General features: G+C 36.1%; 1 protein-coding gene across 16 annotated transcripts in view; it reads right to left on the bottom strand.

Moving 5' to 3' along the window:
* NOL4 (nucleolar protein 4) overlaps positions 1-22,664 on the bottom strand; it is a 522,070-nt gene that overhangs the window by 186,324 nt on the left and 313,082 nt on the right. The window contains exon 1 of one of the 16 annotated variants that reach the window (XM_025429198.3): positions 1,812-2,066. The exons of 14 other annotated variants lie outside the window; for them this stretch is intronic. In XM_025429198.3, coding sequence (XP_025284983.1) covers positions 1,812-1,830 — 19 coding nt within the window. In that variant the 5' untranslated portion in view covers positions 1,831-2,066. Of the gene's footprint in view, positions 1-1,811; positions 2,067-22,664 lie in introns of those variants that run through there. One more of the 16 variants, XM_035719009.2, reaches the window with a different exon arrangement.

The raw sequence follows: 22,664 nt of genomic DNA, 5'->3' as shown, positions 1-22,664 counted from the left end.
GGGAGGCAGAGAATGTGTTTTGTATAATAAAGAGCTTTTATTGGACCTTGGGAGAAAATAGGAACAATTTTATTGTCAGAAGTGATATGAAAGAAAATGTCTTTTGAAAAGATTACTCTGATTCTGATGAGAAGTATGGGATGAAGGTGACAAAAGGGGAAATTGTTAAGAGCTCCAGAAGCCCTCTGGATCAGCATTGTTGAAAGCCCAAGTCAAAGCAGCAGTAATGTAGAACAAGAGGGTACTAGAATCATCCTAAGAAAAGAACAGGTAAGACAGGACAGACAAAGGTCCAGGAGGAAGGCCAGATCTCCAGCTCCAATGGATAACAAAAACAAAGGGCATGGAGCTTGAATTTCAGTAAAATAGTATTTTAAGAACTTAATATCTTAAAATTATTTTTTGAAAAGTTAAAAAGTATTCAAATGTCAAGATGCTCCTAATAAATTATTCCTTTTACATTCCCATTCATCAAAAGACTTCATGCAGAAAGAAAACATACATAAGAGAATTAAAGAAACCCTGTCATAAATAATATGACTTAGCATGTTCCATAGCTATTGAGAAATCAAAAAAAAATCTTTTAATCATGAAATATGTAAGGCTTTTGAAATAAAGAGGGCAATAATTTATATAAGTAATTCAGAAAATTCTGCATATCCTTTATATGAAGTCGAATCCAATGCTAGAGCATGCAAGCTCATTTCAGATTATTTCTTTCTTTCCACAAAAGTCCAAAGAAGAGCATAGTGGACACATTCCAGCTCAATTATTTCAATTATTAAATTCACAAAAAGTGTGATTTAACATTTGTGTACTAGAATCCTTTAAAAAATGTTAAACATAAAAAAAAAAAATGTTAAACATTTTATGTAAGGAAATTTCATTCTTATATTAAAAGAATGAATAACCCTAAAAGTATATCACACATTTTAAAACCAAATCTAGGGGCATCTGGGTGGCTCAATTGGTTAAGCGTCTACCTGTGGCTCAGGTTATGATCTCAGGGTCCTGGAATGGAGCCCATGTCTGGGTTGGGCTTCCTGCTCAGCGGGGAGCCTATTTCTCCATCTTCCTCTCCCTCTATTCCTCCCCCTACTTGTGTTCTATTTCTCTCCCAAATAAATAAATAATCTTTAAAAAATAAAATAAAACCAAATCTCTACTAGCATAAAACAAATCCAATATTTATTATAGTTAATTATCAAATCTGGTACATCTCTGTCTTTAGTCTGAAATCATCATACATATTTACTAAAGAGTGTACTATTTATTCACATTTTAAAGAAGATAAACATTATCATCTATGAAGAGAATCTTTAATAAAAGTCATATGTTTATAATTTTGGTATAAATTATAAACAATAAAGGAGAAAATATTTTTAGACAGAGTAGTTCACTCCAGATGTTACCAAGGTAACTGAATTCCACAGCTTTCCATATCTCATTCGTGAGTAAATCAGTATGTTTTATGAAGAGCAAATGCTTTATTTGTATAAAATATATATTCACACATTTTATCATTTAAATGGTAAAAGAATCAATCATGTTACATGCCACAATTTTATAAATCAAAATCTAAAACAAAGTTTCTGATGTCAGTATTAGAAAAATTCAATATAAAGAGTGATCAGACATTAAACTGAAGCTAAATTAACCATTTTTATTGTCTGATTTCTTGTGACCATGTTAGCAATTTTTATTTTCTCTTAAAGATACTTTTTCAGAATTTGAACCCACAAATCTGAGACTCCTATTCAGAGCCAACTCATATCAGTTTATTGCTTTAAAGGGGAAATCTGTTTCCTTACCCAAGATCATTTGCTCCATCCTAAGTGGCTGCTGGCGTGTGGGTACCCAGCTGCTACACAAAGAGTACAGTGTTGAGATCTGTAGGTATAGCCGTTAGGTTCACTGGCCCAATTCAATGCTGGTGCTTCTCTCAAGTTTCAGCCTGGGGACCATAGCATTGGAACTATAAATTATGTGTTTGAATCCAAGGGGGGGTGTGGCAGGAAACGGCACCTGGAGCTTTAGAAATTAAGAGTGCCCAGGGTACCTAGCAACAGAAGAGAATGCAGAATGTAACGATGGGTAGTGTGGAATCCAGTGACATCAGGAGGGCCGTTGGATGTTTGGGTTGCATTACTCTGAGGTTAGTTTTTGCTGGGATGGATCCAGCGCTATGGAGAGGGCCATCCAAGTGAGTTGAGCTGTGGCTCTTGCTTGTGAGGTACAGTGTCACTAACCATAGTAGCCAGCTTTTCTTTTTCTTCTTTCTCCTTCCCTACTCCCCATGCCTTCCATCAATTAGTACAGACCCTAGAAGTACTAATTGTTTAAATTATGTCTAATGTCATCAGAAGAGTCAATGGTTAGCTCTCTCTATATAAAGAGAATGAAATATTACAGCAAGTATGATGTGTGTGGAATTAAATATATAAACATACATATATGTGTATGCATCACTGTCTCCCTTTCTCTATCTATATATATATAAATAATGTGATGTAGATATATTTGAAATCTCCCAAAGCATCTGACCTACATTCTTATTCAGTTACTTTCAGTAGTTCTTCATAATGGCCTTGCCTTGGGCAAAATGAATAGGGAAATATATATGTATATATTCTTCATTTTAAGATTGGAACTTGGAAATTTAGTCTGGAAATCCAGGTCGGATGCTTATAGGGTCCAAAAAGCTTTTTTTGTTGTTTTCTCTCAAATGTACCATAGTCTTCTAGTCCTTTGGTGCTTCCTTAGAAAATTGCCCTTTAATATCTCACCAAAAAGCTAACTTTTAATTCCAAAATATAGATGTAAATAACCCTGTGTCAAAAGATTGGTACCTTAGTAATGAAAAATATATTTTTTAAATCCTTCAAAATCTACTTGCAAAAAGGAATTTAGGTGCCAGTCCCCTTCATCACTTGGTCACTCCTGATCTCTGCTCTAAGTCTTCTCCCAGCCCAGGGTCCCCTATAAAAAAAAAAAAAAATGGAAGCATATCTATTGCTAGACTATACCCTACATCTTTTTCCCCTCCTTTCAAGTTTTTATTTAAATTCCAGTTAGTTAACATACAGTGTAATATTAGTTTCAAGTGTAGGATTTAGTGATTCACCAGTTACATACAACACCCAGGGCTCATCACAAGTGCCCTTCCCAATACACACCTATTTAACCCATATCCATTTAATCCACCTCCTCTCCAGCAACCCTCAGTTTGTTCTCTTTAGTAAGTCTGTTTTACGATTCCCCTCTGTTTTTTACTCCTATGTTCAACTGTTTTATTTCTTAAGTTCCATGTATGAGTAAGATCATATGTCCATACCCTACATCTTACACCACAGCTACCTCTACCCTGCAACATGAAGCAGGCAATCCAGTCTGCCTTTGTGAGAACACTGGCAGCAACCTCTTTGGCATCAGCCATAGCAACTTCCTGTTAGACATGTTTCTGGAGGCAAGCAAAAATGAACTACTGGAACTTCAAGATAATAAGAATCTGCACATCAAAGGAAACAATCAATAAAACTAAAAGGCAGCCTACAGAATGGGAGAAGATATTTGCAAATGACATATCTGATAAATGGTTAGTATTTAGGATCTAAAAAGAACTTATCAAACTCAACATCCAAGAACAGATAATCCAGTTAAGAAATGGGCAGAAGACATGAAGAGATACTTCTCCAAATAAGACAGACAAATGGCTAACAGACACATGAAAAGATGCTCAACATCACTCATCATCCAAAGACAAACCAAAACTATGATGAGATACCACCTCACACCTGTTGGAATGGCTAGAAATAACAACATAGGAAACAACAGATGTTGGCAAGGATACAGAAAAAGGGTAACAAACCCTCTTACACTGTTGGTGGGAATGCAAAGTGGTGCAGCCACTATGGCTATCCTTTATCCAAAGGATAAAAAAATACTGATTCAAAGGGGTATATACACCTCGATGTTTATAGCAGCATTATCAACAATAGCCCAATTATGGAAAGAGCCCAAATGTCTATCAACTACTGAATGTATAAAGAAGTGGTGTGTATGTATGTGTATATATATATACATACATACATATGTGTGTGTGTGTGTGTGTATGGTGGAATATTACTTAGCCATAAAAATAATTAAATCTTACCATTTCCAACAACATGGATGGAGCCAGAGTGTATTATGCTAAGTGAAATAAATTAGTCAGAGAAGGATACTATATGCTCATATGTGGAATTTAAGAAATAAAACAAATGACAAGGGAAGGAAGAAAAAAAAGGGAGAGGGAGGCAAACCATAACTAACTACAGTGAACAAACAGAGTTGCTGGAGGGAAGTGGGCAGCAGATGGGCAAAAAGGGACGATGGGTATTAGGAAGTGCACTTGTGATGTTATATGTAAGTGATGAATTTACATATAAATTGCAAATTATATGGGTGTCATATGTAAGTGATAAATTCTACTCATTCTACTCCTGAAACCAATATTACACTATATGTCAACTAACTAGATTTTAAATAAATACTTGAAACAAAGAGATAGATTATACATAGATGATAGATGGATGGATAGATGATAGATAGATAGATAGATAGATAGATAGATAGATAGATAGATAGATAGATAGACATATAGATCAACTGATCCTTTGCTGGGCAGCCCCATTCCTCCCCCAGCCCAAGACCTTGACACATTCCTGTCTTTATCACTGTTTGTCCATTTGTAGTTGCCACCTAGAAATTTATTTTTCATTTTTCTTGTTTCCTTTCTTCAAATCCTTCTGATGACTTTTCTATTCTTTGATTTCTATTTTACTCACCCTCTATAATACTGTTATTAAGTAAACAGCACTGTCTGAGTTTTATCTTCTGTTTTCTTACAAACATTTTAGTTGCTGATTACAAAACTCTTGCACTTCTAAGTCCTTAACACTACAAAAATCTTTGAAAAGATAATCAACAAAGCAATCTTCTGTTTTTGTTTGTATTTGCAAAGTATTATCTAGACTATATACTATTTAAGTAATGCTATCTCAAACATGTATAAAAGAATGATGCAATATTTTGAAGTCAATCATTCACAACAACTCCTATAAGGAGTTTAAATATCTATGTGTATATACCTAGTTATATATAAAAAGTTAAAGAGCATTGATTTTAAAATGATAAAACCAATATAGAAGATAAAAAAGTAAAGAGCAATTCAGGTTTTCCCTTCCAAAGTGAAGGATAAGTTCTTAAAACTTGACCTCTTTATAAGAAGGAGGCACATCACCAAGTAGGTTCCATCTGGTTTTGATTGCAATGGAAGTGGCTTTTCCACTTGACCTTTGTGAAGACAAAAATAGATCAGATGGTACTCTAGGTATCTGTAGCACTTCAGGATTGGACATGGAGTCTGGGGTAACCTCCAACCAGAGAAATTCTATCAGTAAAAAACATGATTTAGCACAGGGCCCCGTATTCTTCCTAGGGTAGCTTTGCTTTTCGATAACAGCTCCTGACTCTTTATCCAGCTGGCCATCATGAGCTGAGCACCACCTGGTTCACTGAATGTTAAATTTATGTGCACTTAGGAGCCCTCCTTCATTGAGTGGAAGTACAGTATATAGAAAGGAGTCTGCTCATGCCTCAGAGGTATACGAGCACAACCTGCCATACAAGAGTTCCTTCTTTTTTTTTTTTTAATTTTTATTTATTTATGATAGTCACACACAGAGAGAGAGAGAGGCAGAGACACAGGCAGAGGGAGAAGCAGGCTCCATGCACCGGGAGCCCGACGTGGGATTCGATCCCGGGTCTCCAGGATCGCGCCCTGGGCCAAAGGCAGGCGCCAAACCGCTGCGCCACCCAGGGATTCCGAGTTCCTTCTTTAATCTCTGTTTACTCTCTTAGATGAAATTATTCATGAAAAATTGAGAAAGAAAAATGTCAGCTGGGTTTCCATGATTCTGTGAAAAGCTGCAATGGTATAGGTGCTTTCATGGATAGGCCAAATGGCCAATGAAATCCATGTAGTGAACCTTGAGCAGTAGGTCTGGCTGTATTTTCTCTTTAGAACAAAGATAGAGGTTATTTTTTATGGTATTTCTTTAGCAGCAGCCAAATGATGTAGAGACTTGAAAAGGGAAAGTTTGGAGGGCTTCTTAATAGAAGTTGAAAGAAGGATGATATTGATAGATCTTTCATAATTAGGCTAGGGGAGAACAATTGTATTAGATGCCTCTGACTTGAGAAGACAGTTACTTGACCTCAGCAAAATGGACACTTATTTTTTCCTTGGTCTTGCATTTTACTCACCCCTTCTTCCTCCAACACCACTGCATATGAACCCTCAGAATGTTTTATATACTACTCTTTCCCTCACACACATTAATTTTAATCAAGGAAATCACATCATACTAAAATAAAATAAATAATTGGATGATTTCTCATAGAGCTATTATTCTTATTCTCTACTCCATTATTGGAAAACTATGGACATTCTAAAATAATGGAATAAACTATTAAAAACTCGGCTACGATGCCACTGAAAGATACAATCCAAGCCTGAGGGGCTGCTTTTCAGGATGTAATATATGCTCTAAACCAGCTGCCTCTCTCTTAGCACAATATCAGTCTGAAAAACAAGGCTTTTCTGAGATGGTAGTGACATTTCTCACAATTCTCTGCAGGAATAGGTTCTACTGGTCTGTAAGTAGGACACTTCCATTAAAATGGATAGACAACTAACTACCCATTTCACACCATGTAGGCCACAATGGGAATAGATAAGAGCTGTGTGTTGGCCATGATCACTGATCCTGAATACCAAGGGAATGAAAGATGTCCAAAAAACAAAATGGATTGGGATATAGGCCCAGAGAAGCACCTGAAGCATTTCTCATTTTACTCCGCCAACAGGAAAATATTGTCAACCCAATCCTTATAGGCAGAGATAAAATCTCATATCTTGACATGATATGCCATCTGAAAACTACTGAGTAGTTTAACCACTAGCTAAAGAAAAGACAATGTGGAGTGAGTAGTGGAGCTGGTTAGTCATATTATCCTTTGGAATGAGATGCAGAAAGGAGTGCAATATTTATCTCAATTTCTTTGTTTGCTGTTAAGTGTCTGATGATTAAAATACATTTCTCATTTTTTTAAGTTTTATTTCCACTGTGTGTATATGGTGTGGTGGTAGTAGATAAATATGCTAATTAGTCCATTAATCACATAGCTTCAATTGTTACAGAACTAAATAAGAATGAACATAACTTGATGGTCTGGCCTTAGAAATTGGGGCTCCTTGGGATGCCTGGGAAGCTTAGTGGTTGAGCGTCTGCCTTAGGCTCAGGTCGTGATCCTGGGTCCTGGGATGGAGCCCTTCATCAGGCTCCCCAGAGGGAGCCTGCTTCTCCCTCTATGTCTCTGCCTCTCTCTGTGTGTCCTTCATGAATAAATAAATAAAACCTTAAAAAAAAAAAAAAAGAAAGAAACTGGGCTCCTCCATACCATCTCTGAATGCCATAGCTGGACATGACAGATTTCATTCCATTTGGGGAAGAATGAGGTTGGTTGAGGTTTATGTGAAATAGGTAGTAAGTATTCAGTAGGATTATCTTCGGTTATATGAAAAAGTTACGTGATATGTGATATGGAATGGTGTGGTGTGTGTGTCTGTATGTTTTAGCAGCCAAATGTACTAAGCACCCATTGGGTTGGAAACCTAGTGCATATGATCCATTTCTAATATGCAGGTATGCTCCAGAAACCATAATCCCTTGCTCCTTTAGAAAAATTTGGAGCTTTGAGACAGAAAAAGGGAGTCATTGGAACTAGGTTGTTATATTTTAACCTCTAGAAAAAATGTACAAAAATTACCATCACTGGATTTACCAGGACTTTTCTAAAATTGGGGCTGTCTTTGGTTCCTACATTCCCAGATTGCTGGGTGACTAACTCTTCTATGAATTTTGTCAGAAACTCCAGTACCTCTCCATTGGATTCCCATTATGTGTATTGTTTTCACTTATTTTAGCCAAAGATAATATTTTTACTTGAAAAAGGCAATCTTAAATACTGTATAATATTTGTTTCACTTTTGAAAAAACTGAGGAACAGAAATGTTAAGTGACTTGATTATGTCTTACTAAAAATATAACATACATGTTGCAGGGACTTGAAATCATAATAAAATACAGTCAAAGAACTAGAGGATTCTAAACCTGAAAAGAACATTGTCATAGATTATGAGGAGAAATACAGTTAAATCAAATTTAAAGATGTGAATGTGTTTTATTACCTGTCAGATCGAAGATTAGAAGTCACACATAATCAGTATTTTTATACAAAATACGAGAAATCTTTTTGACAAAATTCTCAAAATATTAAAGAAGACTTTCTACTTCTAGAGGTATTTGATTATGAAATGTAAGCTATTTAAGGGAAAGTTCCAGTTCTTACTCCTTTACCAATTTATGATTGCTACATAGTAAATACTCAATAACTATTCATTGAACTGGATAATCATAGGAGGTGATAATCACATATCTATTTAATGTCTGCTTAAAAAAAAAAGACTGAGTCTTTTTACATCCTTTTATATTGTTTTGAACCACTTATTGAATCATTACTACAGTGGATGCTGTGGTAGGAAGAATCTAGAAACTGCTCTTCCTCTCAAGATTCTATACCCTAACTCCCCAAACCCGTAAACATGGTGAGATACCACTCCTGAGATTATGCAATGTCATGTGGCACAGTGGATCTTAAATAGGGAGATTAGCTGGGTGGGCCTAATCTAATCACATGGTCATTTAATAGCACAGAGCTCTCTCTAGTTAGTGGCAGAAGTCAGGGACACTCGAAGCATAAAAGTTTTCAGTGTGCCATTGATGGCTTGATGATGGAGGAGGTCACACAAGGAGGAATGTAGGCAGTTGTAAAGAGCTGATGATAGAGGCTTCTGGCAACAGCCAGTAAGGAAACAGGGACCTCAGTTCTATAGTCACAAGAGGCTGCCTAGATTTCTGACCTACTGAACTGTGAAATAGGAGTGTTGCTTTAAGCTGTTAAGTGTGTGGTAATTTGTTACACAGCAATATGAAATGAATATAGCAACAAACATAAAGGATTTTCTTTCGTGTATTGGGATAGGTAAACTACTCTAATTAGTTGAGCATATTTCATATGATAGGTGTATATCAAATAGTTCTCCAACTTTAATTGCTTCAGAATTTTCTAGGAAACTGTCAAAAATGCAGATCCATTTGAACACTAAAAACCTCTATCCTAACAAAACCTAGAAATCTGGGTTTAATTCATCTTAAATAGCAGGTAATCCAGAAGTATTTCTCATACAAGAGTTTTGGGGCCACATGTGAGAAATCAATGTAGACAATATCCAACATGAATATGCAATTTTTTTAACGTATGAGGATAAGAGTTTTTTGTTTTGTTTTGTTTTTAATTTTTATTTATTTATGATAGTCACACAGAGAGAGAGAGAGAGGCAGAGGGAGAAGCAGGCTCCACTGAATATGCAATTTTAAGAGGCCACTGTTGATATCAAGAAAACTGAACACCACAACCAACAGCCATCGGGGGTTAGTAAGACTGAATCTGAGGATATTTTATCCTCATTTAATAAATCTTCAGGAAATTTTCAGAAAATGATGCCAGCAAGCCAAATATTCTCTTGGTCAAAACTAATAAACAAGGGCACTTATTGCCAGTATGGTCCCACTTTTAACGGATTCATGAAAGAATAGGATTTTTTTCCCATAGAGCGAATGTAAATGTAACTAAAGAACTAAAGGCATTATTTCAGGCAAGATGACTACCTTGATTAGCAAACTCCTGGGAAAGAAGATCTTTACTGAGGTCAAGTGTACGTTTGTAAAATCAAGAGTCTTCACTTAGCCCGTAAAGCAGAACTACATAACACCTATGTGCTCGCATATGCTGAAATCACTGTTGGTTTTGCTCATATTGGAGGTAAAGAGTACCACTCTAGGAAAAATCGTCAAAACCTTCAAAGTTTGTCATCTGGGTCCACCATGTTCTCTGTCCCATCTTAATGGCCAATCTTCCGGCTATTTGTGTGCACACTGGCTCGATATAAATGATTTTACTAAGGAAGAGATTGACATTGATTGATTAATTGACCTTTGAAATCTCCCCACAGAAATAATATTACTTCAGTTAGGCATTTGTAATTTAAATATCTTATCTCTAATTGTTGAATGAAAGGCTTTTACTCTTGGTATTTTCTGCCATTCACGAGCAGGTGAAGAAGCGTATTGTGCTTCGGGAGTGTGTATAAGAGGGAGAAATCCTGTAGTCCTACTAGATCTATTTAGTACCCATGTTTTTAGAGGAACTTAGAGTCTAATGATTAGAGTGCATGCTCCACAGTATTTTCTCCTAAGCCCTCCTTCCCACCAAAGTTCCTCTCCCTACTGCAGTAAGCCAGGACTACTCAACAAGGAAGCTGAGCTCATCCCTAACATTCTGAGATGCAAGAAATCTGAGCCACTAAGAACTTCTTAGACCTAAAAAACAAAAAACAAATCCTAAAGTAGGATTATAAAAGGCTTCCACACACATTCCATCTTACACTTTGGTCATTTGCTGATTTGATCTGTTCTTCTCCTATTCTTTGCAAACCACTTCCCAGATTTCTCTGCCTATTGTCTTATGTCTTAGTTCAAATGATGAGAGATGCTAGCAAAGACTGAGCATGAGAGAGAGAGAAAAGGGTGAGTATCCCTACCCCCACTTTACACACACATCCTCTCTGGCTCCACTTCAGGATGCATCTTCCCCATATTCCAGCCCCTGCCAGGAAGCATCTTCTGTGAATCTCACACAACAAGGTAGGTAGCTCTGGCTCTTGGGTTCTAGTAACACCAATTCCTCCCCAACTTCTCCACCTCCAGCTGTAGCAGTGGCTTCCTTCTATTATTAGTTCCTGTATCGCTTTACTATCTTCTGTTTAGCTTTTCTGCTTTTATAATACTATCGCAAATAGTTCCTGGTATTGAGTTTTTCTAATGAATAACATGGAATGGCCTCCATTTTCTAGATTGGATTAAAACTGATACAATTTACCTTACTCTTGGCTTTAAGACTTCTGTTTTCTAGCATCGTTGATGTTATTATAGCCAATGTTTTATAATGTAAAAACATGGTTAATGTCAGTTCATTAGTTTATATCTAAGAGATTTCCACCAAACTTTCTTTACTACTTCTACCTCTGATGTTGAAATCCATCATCATCAGTAACAGTGGTATTAATGAACTTATCTTAAAGGATTCTAAGCCAGAAAGAGTTTTGGTACCAACTTATAAAACATTATTATTTAGACACTTGCCAAAGTACTAATATCTTTCTAAAAAAGACTAAATTATTCTAGATTCATCTGAATAATATCAATTGATTTGAATCATTACACATTTTAATTATATAAATCATTTTGATAGTCACTACCTTTACAAAACTCAAAAACAGATCTAGGATTAAGATAACACTATCAGTTTTCGTAATTTAAAGAGCTTGAGAAAGATAAAGAACTTGCTCAAGTCACACTGATTGTGGCAAATTTAGGATTAAAAAACTGGCCCCTTAAAAAAAAAACAAAAAAACTGGCCCCTTAATTCTAGACCAAATTTTTCTCTAAATTGTACGGCTATAACTCAGCAGGAAACACCTATCTGGTAGGTATTATGAAGAGAAAAACCTGAAAAAGACAGATAATATGCTATGTGGGGGAAAAAACAGTTAACTTTAGATTTTAGGAAGCTCTTAGAGACACTAAATTGAAAGGTGTCATCTGAGGTTACCCATTTTGCAGCACTTCATAAAATCAGTGATCAGTGAATATCCTACTACCACCTTCCACTCACTGTAACAAAGGCCTTCTGTCTACCCTTCGTGCAATTAGCATAAACTGAGTAGCTATGATTTCTTATAAATACAGGTGAACTTTCAATATCTCCATGATTATAAGTACAGGCTGACCAATTACATGATATTTATAACCATAGACAACTGTGTTTGACATTCAAGACTGAATAATATCAAATGATACCATTTTAGGAAATTTGCTAAAGCTTTAAATAAATACGAAGAGAAAAAATAACATAATTTATGAAATAAGAGATAAAAAGAAAACCAACATAACATCAGTATTTGGAAGATACAGAAAATTGAAGTCCTACTCTTGAAAGAAAACAGTAGTAGCATATTTGCTATTTTTCTACTTGAAAAGTGATTTCATCTCATCACAAGAAAAAATAATTTATACTATGTGTGGCAATGGATATTAACTATACTTATAATAGTGACCATTTTTTGATATACACATACAACAAAACATTATGTTGTATACCTGAAATTAGCACAATGTTATATATCAATTATACCTCAATATAAATAAAGCAATAAAGGGGTTACCCACAGGCCACAGTTAAAATCTATTCAAAGCACAAAGAAGCCAGAGGCCCTATGGCCACCCCAAAAGGATAAAGTTCTAATACCACTACTTACATTCCCACACTCATCTCTCCCATCACACCAGATCACCAGAGCTTAGGTGAGAGGTAGACAAGGACCCATGGCCACACTCATGGAACAGGATGTGAAATCTGAATGACCATGGATGGCTTCACCTCTATGTATGAGCATTCAGTAAGTACACAAGGTGTATAGATACTTCTAGGTGCCAGGTTGAAAGGACTGTAAGTAAATATAAAAGAAGTGGGGAAAAGGGGAGAAACAACTACTTGCCTAAATCTAAAATAAAATGCTCTGTAAAAAATAACAAGCACTATGCTTGCAATGTAGAGAGTAAACTATAAACCAGGTAATTTTATAATTAAATGTCTTAATAATAGCAGAATCCTAAAAAAAAAAAAATATATCAGAATCCTAGACAACACATCATGGGTCTACATAGCATTCAGATGATTGTTACCACCCAGGGATAAATGGTGAAACATTTTCAATAATAGAAATAGTACTTGCTTTTGTTGTATTATAGGACCTTAACAAACAGTAAATATAGAAGGGTTCTTCCCACGTTTTACATTTCTCAAATTTGGTATACTTGAGTCAATTTAAATATTCAAATTAAAAAAACGATGGTTAGTTCTAGCACTGATTTGGAGGGAAAGGAGGATTATGGTTCAAGAGAACCATGAAAGTTCTCAAAATTATCATCTAGTTTGAAATCAAGCAAACTTTCAAATCATGGATGGCTGAGGAATTAGGTCAACTCTAATTGAGCAGCCTGGGCAACATCAAGGTGGCCATCTTGCACCAAATCCTCCTTTCAGAGCACAGGCTCTCTCTCAGAGACCCATCTCTATCAATATCTGAGGAACACTACTTATATTGATCTTACTTTCTAAAGTCTTGGTTTTCAAAGTTCAAAATTTTTTTATTCTACACTAACTTTTCACACAACTGTCATATTTTTCCAAATGTTCATAGACAGTGTGGACCTTGCTCTAATATTCTTTCGTATAAAGTAGTGTAGTTAGCAAGTCACAAGTAGAAATATAATATTTCTTAAAATGTCAATGGATGAAGAGGAAATATTTTGGGTCTCGCTCCTATTTTATTTTTTGTAGTAAAAGGACTGGTAAGAGATAATGTCAGCATGAATTTAAAAAAAAAATAAAAATGGCTAAGAATTGAAAGCATTCCCAGGTAATGAGGGGCGCCTGGGTGGCTCAATTGGTTGAGCGTCAGACTCTTGATTTCAGCTCAGGTCATGTTCTCAGTGTCCTGAGATGGAGCCAACAGCTGGCTCCACACTCAGCAGGGAATTTGCTTGAGATTCTTTTCCTCTCCCTGCCCCTCTTTTCTCCTCCCCCACTCACCATTCTCATTCTACACATACATACATACATACATGAAATCTTTAAGAAAAAAGGATTCCCAGGTAATGAATATTCTTTATATATCAGGAATATATATTCATTTTCATTAATGCTGTTTCTATCATAACAAATCATTGAATTCCCCTCATACCAAAATTACAAAATCTGTCTTGGTTGACCATTAAAAAACTAATTAGTCTAAGTTTCTGTACTCACTATATCAATTTAAATACTCTAAATAATACCAAGATAAGAGCTCTTACAGTGTGATTATTTCTAATTAGCCAAGAGCTGCTCAAAATAAACTCCTTACCCCCTATGTCTCATGCTGCTATATTAATGTTACACAACCATGGCCATCCATAAAATCTTTCTTTGGATAAAGCACAGTGGATTATGATTTGAAATCTGTTGTTTCTTGGCTTTAGCAAAGAAGAAACATTTACTGAGATTTGACTGGCCTGGTTTAGAGAGGTGTCCAGTGCCCATGGCACCTTTTCAAGCTCCTTCCTCAGTGGCTTTCCATGAAAAGAAATGGGACAACTAATTTACATTGAACATATCATTTTAGTATATGAGCTCCTCTCTATACTCCCTTCTAGAACAAATTAACCTACTTACTGCCTTGGTAGCCATATTACCTCCCCAGGCCCAAAATGCCAAAGTAGGCACCTGTCCAAATGATCATCAAACCATAAGAGGTCAAAGCTGTAATTACTATGGTCAAATCAGAGAGGTGAACTGGCTCAAAAATTTCTATCTCTTGGAATTTACACTAATACCTTTCTTTTCAACATCTGGGCTAATGATGAGCAGCATCAAAATCTCCTGTGAACCTGTTAAAATCATCAAATCTCAGGCCTTACCACAGACCTACTGAATCAGAATTTGCATTTCAACATGACTTCCAGATAATTGTATCTACAATTATCTATGGTGGGAAGAGGAGAACAGAAGAGGAAAGTAGTTGAGGAGAAGCACTTATTTCACCTTGAATAACATAATCACATACAAATCACTTCAGCTGTTTTGTTATTTAGCATAATACAAATCTCAGAAACCCAAACTCCTAACTCAGTAACCATAGCTAAAGTCATGAGGGAGCACAGGACTGACAAGGTAAGAGGGGCCATTAGCAAGCCAAATTCATCAGAGAAAGCCATAATGGGGGGACAGATGGACACAGAAACAGGTATACAACAGAGGGATTATGTCTGTGGTAGGCTGGCCTCACATAGTCTTGGTGTCAGTGTAATAATTAATTGTGCCCCCTCTCATTCCAAATGTTTGGTTTGGGCAAAAAATTGTATGATAACCCTATGTATGATTCAGTGAGGCCAAGGCTAATTCATGGCCTGGCTGTTCTACACTTCCTCTTCCTGGGCTTCTTAAATCACTGTCTCCCTTATTGTGGCATCATTCTTACAAAAATTGATACCTCCTTTCTGCCCTCATTATTTGAAGTAACTGATGCAAAAAACTATATTGCTTAATTAGTGCCGTTTGCCATTAAAAATAATTTAAATTTGAGTGCTGAATACTTATTTCATTATATGTAATCCTCAAAGCAGGCCCAGCTAATCTAATACCATAGAGGCATATGCTAGGATCTTGATTGAAAGACTTTGTCAAAGTATCACAGGTGTGATTCACACTCAGAGTAGCTGACTCCTGAGCCACTATCCTTTTCTCTCACCTACATACCTCTATAGGAGATGACCTCATGTCATCCAATTCTGATGATGCTGCAAACACCAGTCATGGGGGAAAAAAAAAACAACATGGTATATATTGTCCCTGGAGGCACAGAAGTACTTATTATAAGATACTATCCTCTATTTTTCTGAGAAAATGCTTAGAAGCTTTGCAGATATGGGTTGAACATTATTTTCTAGACTATACTAAACCAAGACATGGACATTTTTTATCTTATTCTATTTAAATATGTTCTTACCCAAAATGTGTCTTTTCCCTGTAACCACCAAGGTATATTAACCAATTTGCAGTAGCAAATACAGTGATAAAACAACTGAAAATGTTAATTGATGAAACCAGGACAAAATTTCATATTAATCCACATACAAATCATGTCAGCTGTTACAATTGTTATTAAGCAGTGCAAAATGTACTACAATTGAGTGATTTCATGCCTCAGAAAATAAACAATTTTCTCCTTTTTATGGCAAGAATCCTATCTTAAAGGCAAAGGAAAGCAATGGCCTAAGTAAAAATCTAGTGTCCATTTTCTGGCATTTAGAAAGGAATCATTTTGGGTAGCCCCAGTGGCTCAGCGGTTTAGCGCCACCTTCAGCCCAGGGTGTGATCCTGGAGACCCCCAGGATCGGGTCCCACATCGGGCTCCTTGCGTGGAGCCTGCTTCTCCCTCTGCCTGTGTCTCTGCCTCTCTCTCATGAGTAAATAAAATCATAAGAAAGAAAGGAATAATTCCAATTGTATTTATATTCTTTTTTCTTAAGGTTTATTTATTTAAGCGAGAGAGAGGAAGAGCACACACATACGCACACACATTGGGGTTAGAGCAGAGGGATAGAATCTTCAAGCAGACTCACTGCCAAGTCAGGAGCCTGATTCCAGGCTGAATCTCAGGACCCACAAGATCATGACCTGAGCCAAAACCAAGAGTCAAGATAACCAAGTAAGCCACCTAGGTGTCACTTTATATTCTTAATAATAAAAGCTTTGAATTTCAACCTCCACATACTTAATCTTAATATTATCTCTCTCTTTTTTAAAGATTTTATTTATTTATTCATGAGAGACACAAAGAGAGAGGCAGAGACATAGGCAGAGGGAGAAGCAGGCTCCCTGAGGGGAGCCCAATGTGGGACTCAATCCCAGGACCTTGGGATCACTCCCTGAGCCAAAGGCAGACGCACAACCACTGAGCCACTGAGGCATCCCATTATCTCTCTTTTTTAAAGGGTACATGCAAGAATGCATCCTAAGATTGAGCATGCTCAGGTTCAATATTCACAGATTCCTGAATTCCAGTTCTAATTACTTTTGCTTATTTTTCATTTTAGGGATAGGAACAGGGAATGGGAGGTGAGGATATAGTGGGGTGTGAAGCACAAACCATCCCACATGTGAGGGGCTTACCAAATTCTAAATAAATCTAAATGGATGCAGAGAGTGAAGAAAAGGAGAGAGGAAACAACACACAGGGCTATAGGCACATACCCTTTAGTAATCAGAAATAAAATATGTATATTTCCTCCAAATTGGACTATTTGAAGAGCTCTGTTTGTTGACCATGATTGAAATCAAGGTTACTATTTATTCCCTTCTGTAGATGATAAAGTTTCTCAGTTATGTAAATCAGAGTAGATGAAAACAAATGAAAGATTAAGGGGAACGGTGAGGAGAGTGAGTCATAGCAAGTGAAGGGGAAAGGGGGCAAGAGGGTGAATAGATGAAGATGAGAAGATAGGAGAGGGGAAGGAGAGAAAGGGAAGGAAGACAGGAGAGAGGAGGAAAGTGGTTGAGGAGAAGCACTTATTTCACTTTGAATAACATAGTTATTTGGAAAGGAATCATTCCAATTGTATGGCATGGATAAAACAAAGAAGCAAAGCTTGAAACAGAACATGCACAATACAAACCCATTTGTTTATTATTAAATTCTACAGACATAAAATTGCTGTTTCAAATCCTGCACTTATCTTGTCATGGACCAGAAACAGTTGTGAGTTCTACTAACTGCTCCTTGAAGAGTCTGACCTGGTAGAAACTCATTAAAAATTCATAAAATATCTCAATAGTACAGCCATCAGAACATTAACAGTTCAGCAATAAATTATTGTTAGGTCATGCTTTTTCTGGAACTTGATCGCTTTGGTTTTTCCCTCCATTTTATTGCCAATTCAGAGAAGTTAACAGGGTGGGCAATATGACCCTTATTTTTAAATGGTTACACTGAGGACAAAGGCCAGACCTGTCAGAGGATGGTCCCATACTGAGTAGTAGAATAGAAGGAGACTCAGTTCTCTTGACTCCCAGGTCACTGCTTTTTCCTAGGCTTTGGTGGCTCTTTTTTTTTTTTTTTTTTTTTTTGTGCAATCAAATTGGACATGCAGCATTAATTAGCGAGCTGTAAGCACTTTCGTTTTCACTTTTGGCTAGCAGACTCCAGTGAATCTCTAATTTACACATTTCAGCTCTGCAGACATTTGCAGACCAATATTCCAAGAGCTAGTTTTTAATGTGGCTTAGCATCTATTTCGGTACTTATAATGTTAAGATGTGTATTTAATTGTCATTCCAGAAGGGATCCTGCCACAAATAATCAATGGTTCCCAAAAGATAAGTGTGTGGTTAAATCCATTCTACTTTTCTTTTAGTCTATAAATTGTTATGCCTTTTGTAGCATTGGCTAGTATAAAAAACTATGACAACTTCAGCAAATCATTGGCAAAAGGACCTTTCCAACAACTGATTAAAAATGATAAAAATGATACCTATATTCAAAATCTTGGTGACCATTTTTTTAAAAGGATAGCTATTGAACCAGCTATCATTTATCTACTTTTCTTTTCTGGAAAAGTACAAACCAAACTGCTAACAGCAATAGGCTACTGGGCGGATAGTATACAGGGAGTAGGAAATGGGGGACCCTCCCTTTGCACATTTCTGTATTTTAAAAATTTTTTTCTCATGAATATGCATTTAGATGAATATGTAATATTTTATTAATAATATATTGGTGATGGAAGTGACTCTAGGAAGTCTAAATGTTTTAAACATGAATATATATTTAAAACAAATGTGTAATATTTTATTAATACATTTTATTACTTTATCCACTGATCTTTGAAATAAGGCAATATGCAAGTCAGGTTCTTAGCTCTTTAGTAGGTAGATGAAGGAACTACAGTGGAGGTATAGGGCTGAGATTCCAAGGGAAATGTGTTATGCCAAAGTGTGTGAGCTTCGCACTTCCTTATGCTGCATGGCAATGACAAATGAATACACTGCAACAGTTAGTGAAATCTCCTTGTATTTCTAACTTAGGTCTCCCAGGGTAGATAAACAACAAACAGGACCTATTTGAAACATGCACTGTGACAATGATACAACCCAGAATTTGGGGTAGTTCTGAACCAAAATTGTTCAGGTACATTTGATCAGAAGTATATTTTATATTTCAATTACCCTGACAAGCTTTTCCTCTGGTTTGGTAAAACCAGTAAGAGATTCATTTAATCTCTAGAAGGTTAGAGATCTGTGCCAAGAACATGTTACATTGGCAAATGTCACATACCATGCTGAAGATGATTTTATCTGATAATCTAGTATGGAGAAAGCATAACATAAATATTTGCCAGATTATAAACTTAATTTTATACCACAGGTCCAATAACACGTAATTTGCTTATAATGGATTATTTCTAAAAATATATATTTAAGATATTTAAAATTATAAAGTTACTAACAATATCTTGTTACTCCCAGTTCTGCTTTTTCACTTGACCAGTTAAAAACTATATTTGCTTTAAGAGAGGAAGGGCCACTAAGAAAACCAAGTTTTGGGGTTGAAAAGAAACAATGCTAAATTAACAAGGTTAAAATTTTAAGCTCTAAAAAAATCATAAAAGAACTTGAGAAAAATGCTGTGAGAATTTGTAACAAAAAATAAGCCAAAAAGAAAAATCATATTCTTGGGCCTTTTCTTTCCCACTGTGTAGAATGGGAACCAGAGGAAAGAACTAAAGGTGAAGAAGATCCCTATTTGGCAGGAGTTAAGAGAAACACATGTCTCCTTCCTGATATGGGTACAGTCATCCCTTGGGACCTTATTAGCTACAGAAAAGAAAAAAAAAAAACTTGGTTATCACCCTTAAATTCCCTACTCGCTTAAAGCAATTTCTAGAGAGAAGATACACATGTGCCGTATCGTCTAAGTCATGGCTTCTGGGATTTTTAAAAATTTCTAAGGTTCCTTCCAAGCATTAGAAAAGTGTTATATGTGATTTTTCTTTCTTTTTTTTTTCCTTTTTTACTAATTGGGGTGACCATTATTAGACAAGTTTGGAAGGTACAGGCAGTGTTAAAGTCAATTTCTCATTTTTCTTTTAAAATCTACCTTAGGTTTGTTCCACAAATCATTGTCTTAACCATATTGTTTATGTGAACTGCTGTTCTTAATATTTATTATACAGGGCTAAACTTGATCATCATATTGTTAGCTTTTACTAAAAAGTATGAGATATAAGTGATTCTGTCACAGATTAAGTAATAGCCTTCAGAGAGTTTTCCACTGTGTGAATTTCTGCATGTGATTTAAAAGGCAATGTGATATAATACATACACATGCATTCAGGACTCACGTGTGAAAACCTTTTTTCTATAGATCACAAAGTTTGAAGATCCTTTAGTATATTTTGATTTTTTGACTCAAATACTGAGCCACTGACTCCTCTGAGCCTGATTATAAACAATGCCCTTTTTTTTTTTCCTCTGGTGCTAATTTTCTTACCCTCTACAACACATTCAGTGAAACCTATGAATGAAGGCTACATACAGGAAGAGGCAAGTTCCCTAGCCAGTAATGGCATCCTTACTTGCAAAAATGAAAAACTCTCAAGATATTCCTCCCACTGAGCCCCTTTCTCTAGAAACAAACAAACAAACAAACAAACAAAAACAAAACACAAAACAACAACAATGAAGAAAAAACTGAGAATACATGATGGTATTTAGAGGAATACTTCCACTGTTGCCTATCCCAATCGTAAGGAACCCTAATGGATACACCTGGGAGGTCAAGTGCTAGGAAAGTTTTCTGTGAACCTTTAATCATCTCCCAGACTATTAGATAAAGTGGAAGGGAGGTAACATGTATATTTGCAGACTGTCTATGAAACAAAGAAACAAGAAAGAAAAAGAAAGAAAAGGAAAAGTCAGAGCAGTAACTGAGACCTAAGATTATAGTTGAATGATAGTGGCTGCTAACATATATTAGCACCTAGTGTCCTCCAAGGTTTTTCTGGTTACAACCTCCCTTCATTCCCAAAACAATTCCATGAAATAGTTATTGTACAGAGAAATTGTATTTGCTAAAGGGGAATTGTATCTGCTAGGCCTCCCCGTGTGACCACTCCCACCCTGTCGCCACTATCCTTCCTGACAGTTCTATATCTTATACTAACCTTCCTCATAGCACCTTACACATGTGTGCAACACAAGGAATAATATTGTGGTTAAAAGAATAGGTGTTGTGGCTAGAAAAACATAGATTCAAACCCAGGCCTTTCACTTATAAGACAGGTGGTTTGGACCTTCTCTCAGAACCTTAGCTTCCCCATAGAAACAACAGGGGCAGGTGTATCATTTACATTATAGGATAATTGATATGATTAATTGAGTTCATGTTTGCAGAGTATTTAACTGGTCCATAACAAGGAAGAGCTTAGCATTATCTTTGAGAGGAGTGGGAGTTTCCGGTTGTCTTCATTTTCCTATAATTTGTCTATGCAGAAGGAACCCAGGGTAAGGGTGTTATTTTTTAAAATTTTATTTAAATTCAATTAATTAATATATAGTGTGTCATTAGTTTCAGAGTTAGCATTCAGTGATTCATCACTTACATATAACACACAGTGCTCATCACATTGAATCTCAGGACAGCATTATTTTTACTGAAACTCCAATTGCAGGGATGCCTTAGAGGCTCAGTTGGTTAAGCACCTGACTTGATTTCAGCTCAGGTCATGATCTCAGCATCTCGAGATTGAGCCCCACATAGGGCTCCCCTCTCAGTGGGGAGTCTGCTTATCCCTCTCTTTATGCTCCTCCTCTTGCTCTTTTTCTCTCTCTAAAATAAATAAATAAAATCCCCCCAAAATAAAGCTCCAATTGCTTCATCATTCTCCTCTTCCTGGAGTGGAATAAGTTTCTGTGACTGTTCTGTTATTAAGTACCTAGTGCAGTGCAAGTTTCTTTACATTGCTTATCTCTTTTAATTCCCAAAACAATTCTGTGAAATAGTTATTGCACAGAAAAATTGGACCAGACTGTATCCAATGGCCTGCTTATTTTTTTTTTGGCCTGCTTATTTATAACATGGGCATAAGTGTTCATAGATACCTAAGGCAAGAACAATAAAAATGATTGTTTCCTTATTACCTCTCCATGTAGCATCCAAAAATGAGTTTCTACAATGCCTCATTTAAGAAATGAGAATGTGAGATAAGGAGCTGGATAATCTCCTACTATTGGTTCTATAACTTTAAAAATATTCCCTGACCTTTCTAAGCATCAGTTTACTTATTCATAAAACTGGGACACAATGGTAATTATATATGTCTGACAGTGTTGTGATAATTAAATGAGATAATGTGTAGAAAAGGTGCATCATAAGGATAAGTGGATGATTTTCATTGAGGAGACAGGAAGCTGCTTCCCTACCATCCCCTTTAGAGTGTCTTCTTGAAAATATTCAGGTGTAACAGGACCAACCTTTTGATTTTCCAAAGCAAGATTAAGACTTCTGACCCTTCAAACTGTAAATTCAAGCTTCCAGAATTAGCTCAGAATTAGCTTTCTTTCACAAGAGAAATAGGAGACAATCAGGTGCATCTATTTACTTCTCAAAAAGATAGAGAAGTTATTATTCTTTATTCTACTTAACTATATACATATGTGTGAGATTCTGTGCAGAACTTGTAGTCATTTTGACATCACCATATATCCCTACACTATAATAAATTGTTTTCTCTCTTTCTTCTATATAGGTACAGAGGGGTCTTTTTTGGGCAGGGTTGTTT

The sequence above is a fragment of the Canis lupus genome, chromosome 7, assembly GCF_003254725.2.
Source record: "Canis lupus dingo isolate Sandy chromosome 7, ASM325472v2, whole genome shotgun sequence".
NCBI lineage: Eukaryota > Metazoa > Chordata > Mammalia > Carnivora > Canidae > Canis > Canis lupus.
This window is presented reverse-complemented; position numbering and strand designations above follow the sequence as displayed.